Genomic DNA, 14,230 nt, shown 5'->3' on the forward strand with positions numbered 1-14,230 from the left:
GGTCACTCCTGCCTAGCCTGGGGGTCAGGGCACAGGCCCAGATAGGCTGGAGGGTGGCCAGCCAAGCCAACGTGCACAGACAGCCATGCCCACACCCAGACCAGCAGACTCCCCTACCTACAGTGGCCAATGCCCAGCCATGGCTGCCAAGTAGCTCTTACTGGTGCGTCAACTGTGTACCCACCCTCCCGCCCTGTCCCGGCTGGCCTCTGAGGGGCAGGGGTCCAGTGGGCCTCGTGGCCCTGTCCCCACCCACTCAGCCTGATTCTTAATGACATCATGCTGACTGCACACCCGTGGGCAGCGGCCAGTTCCCAGCCTGATGCTGACAACTGAGCTGGGGTCTGGGCAGAGGCCGGAGGCCTGAGTTGGGAGGTGCCCCCTCCTTAGCTGGGGGTCAGCCTGTGAGAGGAGGAAGGGCCGAGCTGGGGACCCTCCCCACGGGGGGCTGGGGTGGCTGGAATGAAGGGCACCACCAGGGCCCTGGCATGGCTCGGGGGCAGGGCTGGCAGTGAAGGCTCAAGGCGCCGGTGCTGACCTCACAGTCCTCCACAGCCTCGCCTTGGCGCGCAGTGGGTGCTGCTGCCTAATTAGGTTCTGCTGTGCCAGCCTGAGCCCCACGCCCGGCCCCGCTCCGGCAGACGTGTCCGGGCACAGCTCCTGGGCTCCCGCCGCGGCAGGAAGCACAGGCCTGCTTGGATCCCCAGCAGCAGCCGGCACGGCGGCTGGAGCAGCACCCGCCTCTCGGGCTGTGTGGCCAAGGGGCCGTGGGGGTCCAGTCGCCCCGGAGAAGCTACCTGCAGGTGAGCCAGGGGTCTGGGCCGTGGCAAGGGGGGCCCAGGATGGGAGGTAGGCCTGTGGAGGGCGAGGGTGGGCCCAGCCCGGCTAGGGTGGACGAGGCCTCTGGGCTGGATGAGGCCTCTGGGCTGGACGGAGGGCTGTGTGGCATTCCCCCTGTGCTCATGGGACGAGCAGGACCCTGGGGAACTCCTGGGGGAGCAGGGAGGGGATGAGCAAGACGGGTGGGGAACCCTGGCAGTTGAGTGTGGGGATTGGCAGATTATTCCGGGGGAGGGGCTGATGCTGATCCTGGGGTGGGGGCGAGGCAAGAGGAGAGCCTGGGACGGGGGTGAAGCCTGCCGGAGTGAGGAGGGGCCCTTCTTCCCCGGGGGGCCGGAGAAGGAACAGAAAGTAGGGCTGCTCTGAGGGGCCCTTGGGAGATGCTGCCCCCACCCTCAGCTGTTTTTTTGCCCCTTGGGCAGAGCGTGGCTCCCAGGGTCTGAGAGCCTAGGTGTCCCAATATCCCTCCCAGGGCCAGGCCTCAGAAGCTCTGTCCTGTGCGCATCAGGAGGGCTCCAGAGCCCAGTGGCCAAGGCCCCCATCTTGGCCTCTGTGGTCTCTCTGTGCCCCCAGGGAGGAGGCTCAGAGGAGGGAGTGGGCACTGAGGAAGCCTATGGAAGGACATGGGCAGGCGAGTGAGGAGCTAGGTAGATGCAGGGGAGGTGGGGGGAGCAGCAGAGGGGCCTGAACAGAGGCCCGGGTGCAACAGAGCCTCTGTGGAGGCTTCAAGGAGGCTGGGTGGCGCCTGGACCCAGCCAGCCCAGGGGCAGGGGCAGCCTGAGAGGCCAGCATGGCCTTGAGCCACTGCCCAGACTGAGTGGTGGCTGGGAGGGCCCGAGACCACAGACCTGGGGGTGACAGTGCAGTGGGACCTAAGGGCTGGAGAAAGGGCAGAGGGGGGCCCAGCTGTGTCTTAGGCTACCCCTGTGGTCTGTGGGGCCCCTGTGTGGCCAGGGCATCGAGCACTATCTACAGCAGAAGGGGGTGGCTGGTTTCTGTAAAAACACCCCCTGTTTTGCCTTTGAAATGTATCGAGCTGTGGGACAAGTCCCAGCAGAGAGATGCAGTCACACTCGGGTGATGAGGCCACTGGTACGGTCCCGGCCTCTGGCTGCACCTGTGCGTGTATGTGCACGCTCAGTCGTGTCCGGCTCCATGCGACCCCGTGGGCTGTAGCCCGCTAGGCTCCTCCGTCCATGGGATTTTCCAGGCAAGCATCCTGGAGTGAGTTGCTATTTCCTTCTTCAGGGGATCTTCCCCACCCAGGGATCAAACCCACGTCTCCTGCATCTCCTGAACTGGCAGGTGGATTCTTTACCACTGAGTCCCCTGGGAAGCCCTTGGCTGTACCGGCTCCTCTCCCAAAGCCTTGATACTCTGGGGCCGGGGGTGGGGGTGGGGGTGGCAGGGTCGCCCTCCTGCCTGACTCCCGCCAGGCTGCCCTGCACCCTGCCCTGGAGAGGGAGTGGGGCTGGACTGCTGTTCAGCCGCCTCCTGCCCTCCTGCCCCAGCATTGACCTGGACGGCTGGACAGGCCTCTCCCCACCAGCCCCGTGACCCCTGCCTCTTGAGGTGTGGTGAGGGGCAGGCCCAGACTTCATCTGGGCAGGGGAAGGGGCGGGGGCCCTCGGGCAGAGGGACCTCAGTGTAGCCCCTCCCTGCCTCCTGCAGATGGCCGGCCTCAGCTAGTAATCCAGGCCAGCCCCGCCTCTCACTTGCTGCCCCACCTCCAAGAGCCAAGGTCCCTCTGCGATGGCGCCCTCGCCCGAGGACCAGGGCCCTGATCTGGAGAGCAGACGGTCTTTCCTGAGCACCAACATCGTACCCGTGGGTGAGTGCGGTCTCCAGCCAGATGCTGATGTGGTTCTGGGCTCACCCGGCAGGTGTGATGTCCTGATTCCACCCGAGGAAAGGGTCAGGCCTGCTCCTCTGGAATGGTGTGGGGTGCCGTGGGCTGCCAGAAGTGGGACCTCTTCTGGGACAGGGGAAGCAGCACAAGCAGACTTATTAGAAAGACAGCTTGGGGGCGGCCAGCGCTCTCTCTGGCTCCGTCTGGCTTGGTCAGACCCCTGCGAGCCCTGTGCTGGCTTGGGGGTCCTCAGCTGGTCTGGGCCTCCTACGACCACACCACTAGTCCTGGCCCTTGGTGTGAATTTCCTGGTGTCCTGTGGCCTGTTGGCTGGGACACTTGTGGCCTCGGAAGTGGGTTGTGTGGTTTGAAGAGCCCGCTATCTTCTCGATTTTAAAAACCACGGGAGATTAGTATCCAGACTGGAAAGTACACAGACCTCATGGGCATAGCTGGGCGCGGTCATGCAGCGGGAACTATGGGCTCCACCTGCCCCCACACCCCAGCTCTCCAGTCTTCCCATGTCCATCACCCAACATCTGTCTGCTGCATCTCGACTTTCAACTTTCGGATTCGCGCAGGTGTGTGGGTGGACCTGGCCAGGTGTGAGCCCTTGCCTGAGGGGAGGGTGGGCGCCCGGTGGTGCCCTGCTCCTCCCTGGGCCGCCCAGGCTCCACATCCCGCCAGACAGACCGTGCCCGCAGCGCTCCATGTGGCAGACTTACAGGGGGTGGGGCTTGTCCCCTCCCTGCCCAGGGTGGTTGGCTGCTGTCTGCCCTGAGGTCCAGCATGCTGGGCTGAGTTGAGGTTGCCACAGCATGTGTGCCGTCCCTGCTCTGGGCCTGCCAGCCCCGAGCCAGGAGCTGCAGGATGAGGGGGTGCTGAGCCCACCTGGGAGGAGGGTGGGTGGGCCACAGGGGCAGTACTCGAGGGCCTGGCACACTGCATCTCGGCAGTATTTCCTTCTCAGGTATGTGGCTGGCCTGGTGCCCGGGGGGCAGTCTCTCGCCCACCCAGAGGGAGAGACCCTGGGGTGCAGATTTCTGGCTGGTTGGCTGGGCCCTCTGCTGTGCAGCTTGTCTGTCTCTGCCTGTTGTTGGGGGGCGGGGGGCTCTTCCTGGCGATTCCTTGGCAGACACAGCAGCTCAGGGACCCTGACTCTCCTGGGATGTCCTGGGTGGGATCTGCACGGTGCCTGGCTAGCACCGGGCCGTGGGCATGATGACGGGTTTGTGTCTCAGTGGGGCGTGCCTGCATGTGTGTGTGTGTGTGTGTGTGTGTGCTTGTGCAGATGAGGGCCTGCTCTTCCTGGGGGGCCATGCCCTCAGCAGGGCGCATGGAGCTGAGAGTGTGTGCTTACTTGTGGGCGTTACACTCCCTGTCCCCCCACCTTGGGCCCCGAGGGAGCCGCCCACCTCATTCCTCCACATTCCCTGGATGCGCCCAGACAAGCCTTCTCCGCCTGAGGGGGTGTCTGCTCGGCGGTCCCCTGCCTGGGCTCAGGGCCTGTCTTTCACCTCAGTCTGGGATGGACACCCAAGGAAGGAGTGCTTGGACAGGGGAGCGGAGGAGAGAGGAGGCCTCTGGGCCCCTGGCAGTTCTGGCTGTTGGGAGGGGCTGTGATGTTGAGGAAAGGGGGCCCCACCCTCAGACTGATGCCCTCCCCCTGCTCCCAGCCCCCCCATGCTCTCCTGTCTACCCCACGCCTGGCGTGCTGATGCTGACGTCAGGCTAGGTCCTGTGCTGGGTGTGGGGCTGAGGGCAGGGCTGGCTGGGTTGGGCAGGGGCCTGATCTGGCCTGGAAGTCCTTCCAGAAGGTCCTGAGGCAGCCCTGGTGAGCACGGGAGGGGAGGAGAAACCCGTGGGCTGGGTGACAGGCTCAGAGCCGGCGAAGCAGGCCAGTGTGTCCTGGAGGCTGTCTGGGATGGTCAGGAGGCTCCTTCTCGCCTTGGACTGAAGCATGTCTGGGCTCCTGTGGGCCACAGTGGCTGCCCTGGCCAGGCCAGTTCTGTCCCCAAGTGGGAACCAGTGGGGTGGGTGGGGCAGAGGCACCCTGGAAATTGGGGCCTGCGGGCTGCTCTGGAGTCCTGGTTGCTCGGGTTGTGGGGCCAGTGACCCACCTGGTGCCCACTCGGTGCCACCCACACTGGACTTGCGTCCATGGTGTCCACGATGGGGGCAGGCCCTGCTCCAGCCCGGGCAGTGCATGTGGCTGGCATGGCTCATGTTCTGTGGCTCTCATCTGCGACCACACGCACCAGCTCCTACTGGGCCTGGGCAGGTGGACAGGGTGGGGCCAGGCCCCATCCCAACAGCGTGGTCTCCTACCCAGGTTCTCCTGCATTTAGAGTTACTTAATCCCATGCAACAGGCAGGAGAGTGGAAATGAGCTGCCCTGAGGTTATGGATCTGGGGGTGCTGTGGGAGGGGCTTGAGGTGTGGGTCTGGCCCCCCACTGCCCCTGGGCTTGCAATGCTGGGGCAGTGGAGTGGGTGTCCTTGCTGACCTGGGGCCGGAGGGTCTGTGGCGGCTGTAGCCTCTGGGCCATCAGGCTGGGGGTGGGGACTGGAGTGAGTCTACACGGCAGGAGCGTGAACTCTTGGGGCTTCAAAGTGTGTTCAGACTGCCTGCTTTACCTGGGAGTTGGTTCCCCCTGTGCTGGCCTTGCTGTTTCTTTTCTGCCGAGGGCAAAAGCAGGACTTGCTGGAGGAGATGGTCTGGAGGCACAGAGCACACCCTTCCCTGAACCTCTGTGTGCAGGCTCTGGCTGCTGCAGGTCACCACCTGTGCCTCTCTTGCCCTCACTCTCCTGCTCCTTCCTGTTGAGCCCCGCCCTGGGAGCCTAGACCTGCGGCTCCCTTCTAACCTTCGCATCTTCTTCCAGAGCATGGACTTTATTGGCTGCCTCATTATGGTGGACGTGGTGCCTCGGCCACCACCCAGCACTTAGCGAGCCTGTGATCGCTGGCAGTTATGCAGGCATCTCAGAGTCTGCGCCTCTGGTTGTTTCCTTGGAGGTGCTGTGTGCTTGGCATCCAAGCTCTTGAAGCTCCCACCTTCAGCTTCCTGGGCAGCCTTGGCATCTGGTGCACTTGCTCCGGCCTCCCCGGCTGCATTTCCTTGCTTAGTGCGGGGCCATGGACTTTTCTGGAGGAGGCAGGACTCATGGACTCGCCTTCAGGACGATCTGCATCTGGGCAAAGTGACTGTGGCTCCCTGGACAGCAGCAGCTTTGGGCTCCTTCATTCTCTGGACACCCCTGGGGGCCTCTGGGCAGAGCCACGCTCCTCTCATGAAGAGTCCTTATCCTCAGGAATCCAGAATGCAGCCTGGTTTAGAGAAGCAAAACCAAACACTGCCTGTGAGTAGGCGAAGCAGACGTTATAAAGTCCAAGTACTGTGAGCTCATCCGCTTCCCTCAGGTGCTCACTTGCGGCCTATTAACTCTTGGTTTACACACAGTTTCTAACAGGTGGCCCAGAGGGTGAGCAGGCCAACTGGACTCCCCAGTCTTAGAGAGTGTGGTGGGGGTGTTTCCTCTAGTAAATGCCCCGCCCAAGCAAGTAGAGGAGCCCTCGACTGCAGGGTTTCCTGGCCAGGTGGAGAGAACCTTTCTGATCATGTCTGATCCTGCAGGCCCCACTTCCTGATGCCATGTGCACTGACGCTTCTTGTCTTCATGAATCCTGGGCTGGTTGTGTGGATGAAGCCATGAGTTGTTTTGGTCCTGGGCATCCACCCAGGGCCTGGGTGTAGAGGGATACCCCAGCCTCTACACCTGGGATGGCATGGGGGTCCCCCATGCTCAGAGCTTCTGCACAGGGGAGATTTCTTCTGGCAAGTGTGGACCCTGCAGCTCCCAACTACCCACGCACCAGAAACCCAGCACACATCAGAGCTGGGCCAGGCCCTGGGACACAGACCTGGCTGTGACGGTGGGTGGGGAGGCAGACAGCCCCAGACCATCCTGCCGGGTTTACAGAGGGGCGGGCACCCCAGGGTGGCGTGGAAAGGGGGCCAGACCACTGAACTTTGATCAGGAGAAGGGAAGGGGCCGCGGCAGGTAGAAGCAGGGGATGGAGTGGCCGGTCCAGTGTGTGCGGCCAGTGGACAGTCGGGGGCTGCAGCTAGGACCCTGGGAGCTGCTTCCTGTGGGAGGAAACCTGGTCTTAGGCGTTTCCAGAGTGAGGCCCGGGGAGCAGGGAGCCTCATGCACTGGACACAGGACACCTCTGAGTTGACCAATGCTGGTGGCTCACTCTGCAAGCACCGTACCCAACCATCCTGGCCAGAGGAAGCCAGCCAGGCCAGTAGCAAGCTCAGCAGAAGTTGTTTGGGTTTTGCTGAGGCCGGAGGGTGTATGAATGTGTTTGTGAGGTGAGGGGTCTTAGGGGTGGCAGGTTGGGAGCTCTCTGCAGGGATGGTGAGGGGGTGGGTCCAATCTCTCCGGAGTCTGGCTAGATGAGGAGAGGTGAGGCAGGAAGGACACCCTTCAGGTGGGAGCGGGTATGGGGGTGAGGGGCATGAAGTCCTGCTTGGCCCCTCCCAGGACCTACTCTGGAGCCCAGGGCCCAGGGCTTCTTTCCTCCCACTGGGCTGGGCAGCCATGTGGGCAGGGGACAGCTAGCTCTCAGCATGTGCAGGAACAGAACTCCAGACCCGAGCCGGTGGGAGAGGGAGAATGTAGTCCAGACCTGGCCCTTGGATGACAGCTTCAGGGTCTGCTTTTCATCCAGCTGGCCACAAGTTGGGCACCTGGGCGGCAGCAGGGTGCCACTCCGCCCAGTTCAGACCCCCTGCTCTCTGAGCATAGTTGCCCACCCCAGAGACTTGAGGTCCACTCTCCACTCCCACCAGGAGTCACCCCACTCAAGATGCCCAGGCCCCGTTCCTGGCCGGGTGCACCATGGACATCCCAAGGCCAGTCAGATGGCTCTGCCCGAATCTCACACTTGTCAGCGTGAGAATTTGATGTCAGCTCAGTTTGAGAGGACAGCACTGCACCCCACGGTCCAGGAGCCCAAGTCCTGCTCCTCAACGTCTCGGGTCCCCACACTTTTCTCCATGCCCGTGGCCCTGCCCGTCTGAGCCACCTGGGTGTCCACATCTGCCTAACAAGGCCTGCAGCCAGACCTCCTGTTGCACAGCCTCCCATCTCCCCTCTCCTGGCCCCTCCCCACTAACCACCTGTCTTACTTATCTTCTGGACCTGACCTGAGAACACCTCCTCACTTTTGTCTCTAAGACCCTCTGTGATCTGGCCCCTGCATCCCTTTCCTATCTCACACCCTCCAGCCCTTCTCCCTCTGCTCAGTCCCTCCCCTCTAAGGATCCCTCCTGCTGTGCTCCCTTCAGGAAGCTGCCTAGTGTCAGCTGTGACAGTTTTCATCAACCAGGATGCAAGGCGAGTTGGTTAGCTCATGCTGGTCAGTGGGCAGAGGCCTCCAGGGCAGGGGTCTTGGGATGGGGGCCCACTGAATTCCCAGTCATCCCACTGGGTACCCTGGGGACTCACAAAGAGTGTCTGTCAGTGGTTACAGGACTGAAGGAACAAACAAGTGAGGGAATGGATGAATGGGCTGGCTGCTGCATGGGAGCCATATTTGGCTCATAAGAGTGGTGGGTGGAATAGGCCAGAGGCTTGGGCATGGGGTAAGAAGAGGGGCAGACAGACCCCAGTGTCTCCTGGTCCAGAGACCCCCTGGGGTGGCCCTGGGGAGGGTCCCTCTGCTAGGACCACCCTCCTGTGCTCTGGCTACCATCTCCTTCTGTCCCACTGTCTAAGGCACACTCCCCTCCCCCACCCATCTACCTCCTTGTCACCCAGGTCCTTCCCTGCCACTCCCGAGCCAGTGACCCCCGGCTAGGTGAGAAGGCAGTGGTGGGCACTGAGGGTGGGTTGGGGTGCCTTCAGGGAAGACGGGGAGGGTGCTGTGCTTCTCCACCCTGTCCTGTTCCCCACCCAGGGTCAAGAGAGGGCACCTCCAGCCACCCCTGGCGTGGGCAGGTAAAGGACTCTGCCCTCCCCTCCACACCCCAGCCCAGCCCCATCCATACCTCCTCCCTGGCCTGCTGACCTTCACGTTCATGCTGCCGTGAGCTGCAGCCGCCGACTGTTTTCTCTCCAGCTGACCTCCGCTCCTGCTCCAGAAGCAGCCCTCTGCCCCACCCCTGCCTGCCCACCTGCCTCCCACCCTTCCTGTCCACAGGCCCTTGCAGGTCCCAGGACTTGAGAGCCTCTGCTGGGGGAGTTGCTCATGTGCTCTACCTCCTTCATCCAGATGCGGACTGTGCTGCCCAACCCAGGGGTTCAGGCTGGCCTGGCCCTGTGGATGGCCACATTATACACGGCTTGGACCAGGCTCCTTGAGTCCTGACCCAGCTCAGGCGCCTTCCCTGTCCTGCCAGACCCAGATGGAAGTGCTCACCCTTGCCAATGAAAAAAAGCGCTTTGGGGGCCAAATACCTGGTCTCTGGCCGGGGAGGCCTGGGGCAGGTGGTTTCCTCTTCCTGCACCTCAGCTCCCTCTCCAAGGAAAATCAGGGTCAGGAATCGATGGTTCCTAAGGGCTGGCAGAGCCTGTAGAGACCACCAGCCCATCAGAGATCCCCCTAGTCAGCATCACCTTGGGGCAGCAAAGTTCCCCGGGGGGTCTGGGGGCAGCTCACCCACTCCCCTTCTGGTGCCCATGGAGATGGCTGGTTGCCACCCAGGCCAGCCCTGGCCCAGCCAGGGCTGCCCCCTGCACTGTGTGTGGAGGCGGGAGATGGGTGAGCTGGCTCTGATCCTGCACGTTGTCTTGAGTTCTGATGGAGAACGAGATGTCTTAAGACCAGATGCTGGTGAAAACTGAAACACTTTCTAAATTTAGCGGGTGAGAATTGCACATTCACCCAATTACGCTTATTGATCTGGTAAGTGTGCTCTTGCTCTGCCCATGGCGTGCACTGTGCCTCTCGCCGCCTCTACGTGTGTGTCTCTGGGCCTCTGCCCTCAGGGGTGACCTTGGGCTCTCACCTGGACCACCTGCTGCTCCCAGAGCCAGGCAATGCTGCCCATGGGGATGGTTTCCAGGTGCCTGGAGTAGCGGGTCAGTCTGGAGAGCAGATGTGCCTGAAGCCTCCTGCAGCCAGAAAGGCTGGTGTGTTTGGGGGAGCAGTGGGCACAGGGTGCCCTGCCTGCAGGGCCCTCATCATCTTGATGGAGACAGACTAGAAACAAGGGCAAAGCCCCTGTGACATCTCAAGGGAAGTTCTGTGTGGCAGTCCCAGAGGGAGTGAGCCTGGAGGATGAGGGAACCAGGGAAGGCTTCCTGGAGGAGGGGTCTCACTCCAGGCCTTGGGAGCCAGGTGGGAGGAGTGGAGGCCAGTGGGTGGGGCCCCTGGGCACCAGGCTGAGCGGTCTGTGTTGAGTGACAGGAGAGCAGAGACCCTGAGGGTTTGGAGCCAGAGCAGCCCACTCAGGCCCGTGTAGGAGAAGCAGGGGTAGGGTGCTGGGAGGGAGGCCCTGAGGCCAGAGGGGGTGATGGGGAGGCCTGCATAGCAGCCAGCCAGGGACACATGGGTAAGGAAGGGTGGCCGGGGGGGTCTCAGTGGGGGCACAGCTGGGTGAGGAGAGAGCAGGCTGACCATCCTGGCTGCTGAGGCTGCCCCCAGAGGATCTGGAGGGCATGTCCACACAGACACCACATGCTGAGTGCAGTAGGGGTGTCCACACAGACCCCGCATACGTGTGAGGCAGGTGAATCCACGCAGACAGCCCATGCTTTGTGCAGCCTCCTCGTTTGGAGGCCCTGAGTCCCAGAGCTTCTGTGGTCCTCTTTGGGGATTCTTGGAGTCTCTGGCTCTGGATGGAGCCTTCTTTCAAGGCTTCCAATTTGCATTTAAGTTTTGGCTTCCTGTGGGAGCAAGCCCAATTTCCCTGTCTCATTGTTACCATTGGTTTTTGCATGTCTGGGTGTCTCCGTGTCTCTCTGTCCCTGGGTCCTGGGCTCTCAGTTGTGTCCTCTGGGCATGGAGGGTGCACCCTTGTGGGGGGTGGCGGCATGCCCTGACTGCTGCCTCTGTAGCTCTGGATGCAGCTCTCTGACTGGAAGTGCTGGGTGGTCTCTGTCTGCAGTTTGCAGCCCAGTGGGAGAGTCATGCCTGGGAGAGCCTGAGCAGAGGCTGCCAGAGCTAGGTTAGCCCCAAGCACTTACCTGGTTGCAGCTCCTAGTGCATGTGTGCAGGGGGAGCTGGGAGCAGGAGTTCAGCCCTTGTCCAGTGCATCGGGAAAGCAGAAACCCTTGGGAGATGGGCTGGCCCTGGCCGGTGCCAGCATGCTATCTCTTAGGGGTCAGCGAGGCCCTGCCTGGGAGGGATCTTGAGGCCCACCCCATGGTCTGTGGCACATCATGGCACCTACCATGCAGCCTGGGGACAGTTGGGCCTCTCCAGGCTGCAGGAGTCTATAAAAAACCTTAGAGACCAATGGGTCTTATATTCAGGGAAACTGAGGCCCAGAGAGGGGAGGGGTTGAACTGAGGTTACATCTGCCTGGGTCTGTGGGGAGCTGGGACCTGAGCCTGAATCTTGTCTCCTGTCATTACTAGAACAGGGCTGGCAGGCGGGATCTTGGCCTCTCTGGACAAGGGTGCCTGGCTGGACCTGTTCTCTGACCAGCCTGTCCCTGCCTCCTCCACTGCAGTAGAAAGGGGCAATGGGGGACTCTCAGGAAGCCTGATCTGGCTGGGAGGTCCCACGAAGGAGAGACCAGGGTCCAGAGCCTGTGTGTCACTGCTTAGGGGGCCCCCAAGGACCTGAAACTGACAAGGAGTGTGCTGGGGCAGCTGCTAGGGAGTGTTGTCCTTTGTGGAGGGCAGGCAGTGGGCAGTTCCCACTGCTGCCCCTGGTGTCCAGGCTCTTTTCTGACTGCGGGGGGAGGGGGCGAGTGTCCCAGTTTCCAAGACAGCGGCAGTTAAGCACCCCTCCTCCGACTGAGGGCCCTCGGCCCCCTGATGTGAGCTGCGGGTGGGGGGGGGTGCCTGGTGTCCTGCCCAGGAACCGCTCTGGGGCTGGGCCGCTATCCCTCCCCCACCAGCTCAGGCACTCCTGCAGGTTTCTGCACGTGCCACCTTACGCCTTGGGTGAGGGGTGGCCCAGGTCCCTGCTTCAAGCACCAGGGTGGTGGTGGATGGCAGTGTGGCGGGAGGGCAACGCCTGGCACACACCCCGTCTCACGGAGCCGAGCTGCGGGCCGGCTCCACAAGTGCGCTGCCTCAGGATGGGGAAGCGGTTCTCGGCCCCGCCCCTTCCCGGTCCCGCGGCCCGGGCCTACCCGAGGCCCGGAGGGGGACGTGGGGGCGGGGCGGGGAGGCTGCCTGCGCGTCCTTGCCCGGAATGTGTTATACTTTGGCCGGGCCCGCGTGGGGCCGGCCGGTTGGCCCCACTATGCGCCCGGCGCCCAGCGCTCTGCGCTCCGGCTCCACGGCCCGCGCCCGCAGCTCTGCGCCGGCCGCGAGCCCGCGCCCCCGGCCCCCTCCCCGCGCTGGGCGGGCAGGGGGTGTGGTGCGGGAGGCACGAGTGACAGCGCTCTCCTCGCGCGGCGCCTCCACGGGGCGCAGTGTCAGCGCGCCGAGCCCGCCGCGCGCACAGCCCGCCGCGGGCTTCCGATTCGGCGGGGCGATGCCGCCCGAGCCTGAGCCCCAGCCCCAGCCTGAGCCCCAGCCCCAGCCCGAGCCCAGGGCCGGCCGCTGACAGCGCCCCAGCCCGGACTGCCGCGGCCCCCCGCCGCCGCCGCCGCTTCGGAGACAATGGATGCGGGAGCCGCCCCGCGGAAGCACAGTAGGTGCCGCGCCGCTCCTGTTGCTGCGCCCCGGGCTCCGTGGACGCGCGGGGGCGCCGCTGCCCTGGGCGGCGGGTCCGGGCCCCAGCGGGGAGGGGGCGCGAGCGGCTCCCCTCATGCCGGCCTCCGCCGCCGCCTGGTGGGTCGAGCTGCTTCTGAGGTCCAGACCTCGGCGAGGGGTCCCTGATCTTGGAGGGGTCGGGCCAGGGTATGGGTGTAGGATGGCACGGGAAAGGTCCTGGGCTCTCTTGGAGGCTGCAGGTGCGGGCTGCGGGATCTGGGGGCTGCCCCCTGCAAACTTTCCTGCCCTGGCTGGGGATGGATGTCTGAGCTGAGACTGCGCCCCCAGAGCCCTGGTCCAGAGGCCACGTTCTCTAGCTGGGTGTGGACGGCACAATAGGGGCCCTGCCTTTTGGGTGCTGGGTGGACATTGCGCAGAGAGGGGGCTGGCATGTCTCCTGGGGCTGCAGGTGCCGCTTCTGGCCTCCGGCCAGCCTCTCCCAGTGCTGGCAAGCTGGGGTGCATGTGGTGAGCACTGCTGTGGCTGGCAGGACACAGCCAGGCTCAGGGAAAGCTCTGCCCAGGTGGTCTGCTGGTGGGGGTGGGAGAAGCAGGCCTTCCTGGGGCCCGGGGCCTGCAAGTGGAGCTAGGGGGCCAGCGTCATTTTGGGGATGTGGACACCTCTGTAGCTGTCAGAGGGAAGAAGCCAGGAAGCAGAAGGCCTTCCCACCCCTTTTTTCCACCCTGTCCTGCTCAGGGACCCTTGAGCTGCAAAGAGTGACCACAGACCCCCTGCCCAGGCTGGCCTTTCCCCGTGGCCTTCTCCACCCCTGAAAATGTGCTGGCTCTGTGTCCTCTCTGTTCCTTTGTGCCTGACCCCTGAGAGGTGACACTGGGGCACCTGGGGCCTGAAGACTGCACTCACAGCAGCATTTCTGATCAGCCAGGGTCCTCTGAGCCCACAGCCCAGTCAGAGAGCTGCAGCCCCAGAGGGGGTTCACAGAGGTCAGAGGTCATAATTTCCTCTTCTGGGTGGTAAGAATAGGAGCCAGCTGGCCTGTCTCCCCTAGGATTCTGGGATAAGCAGCCCCCCCCACCAGTCCCATTATATTCCCCCTGCATTTAACCCATAGCCACATCCTCTGTGCAGCCCTGTGGGGAGGATCAGGGGTTCCAGAAAGTGTGGGGAGGCAGGTGGAGTGTGTGCCTTTGGACCGTGTCTGAAGGGTCCCCACGGCCCCCTTTCCCAAGGTCCAACAGCTCGGTGGCGCTGCCCTGGCCTATGCCTGATCAGAGGCTGTGACCCTGTGCCCATGGTGGGAGAGGGCTCATCCTTTCTCAGGCCAGGCAGTGTGTGCTGTGCCTGGGGTGCCCTGGCCGGAGAGGGGGTTTCTGCTGGCCTTGACCTCGACCTCTTGTATGAGGTGTGTCCAGGGAGTGCAGTGAGCCCAAGGCTGGGCGGGGGTCCCCTGGGGTTGGGCCTGTCACCCAGCCACCGGCAGAGCTGATGCAGCTGCTGTCAGGAGGCCGCTGGGGGCACTTGGGAGAACGACCAGCAGGCTGGCAGCAACCCCTCCTGGGGGTGGCCAGGCAGGGTCTCCCTCAGCTGGCACTTGGGGCAGGTCTGTGGGATCCCTTAGGTGCCAGAGGGGCCAGTGGGTAGGAGAGATGCCTGCAGACCCTCTAGGAGGTTCCTCGAGGCCCTCACTCCGTGCAGCT

General features: G+C 63.5%; 1 protein-coding gene across 1 annotated transcript in view; it reads left to right on the top strand.

Moving 5' to 3' along the window:
* Window positions 1-360: 360 nt before the first annotated feature.
* Window positions 361-14,230, top strand: part of PLCH2 (phospholipase C eta 2) — a 65,421-nt gene continuing 51,551 nt past the window's right edge. Inside the window, exons 1-2 of the mRNA XM_055419376.2 lie at window positions 361-803; window positions 2,512-2,671. Coding sequence (XP_055275351.2) covers window positions 2,593-2,671 — 79 coding nt within the window. The 5' untranslated portion in view covers window positions 361-803; window positions 2,512-2,592. The remainder of the gene's footprint in view (window positions 804-2,511; window positions 2,672-14,230) is intronic.

Source organism: Moschus berezovskii, chromosome 17 (assembly GCF_049115385.1).
Source record: "Moschus berezovskii isolate FMDL1 chromosome 17, NW_MosBer_1.0, whole genome shotgun sequence".
Lineage (NCBI taxonomy): Eukaryota > Metazoa > Chordata > Mammalia > Artiodactyla > Moschidae > Moschus > Moschus berezovskii.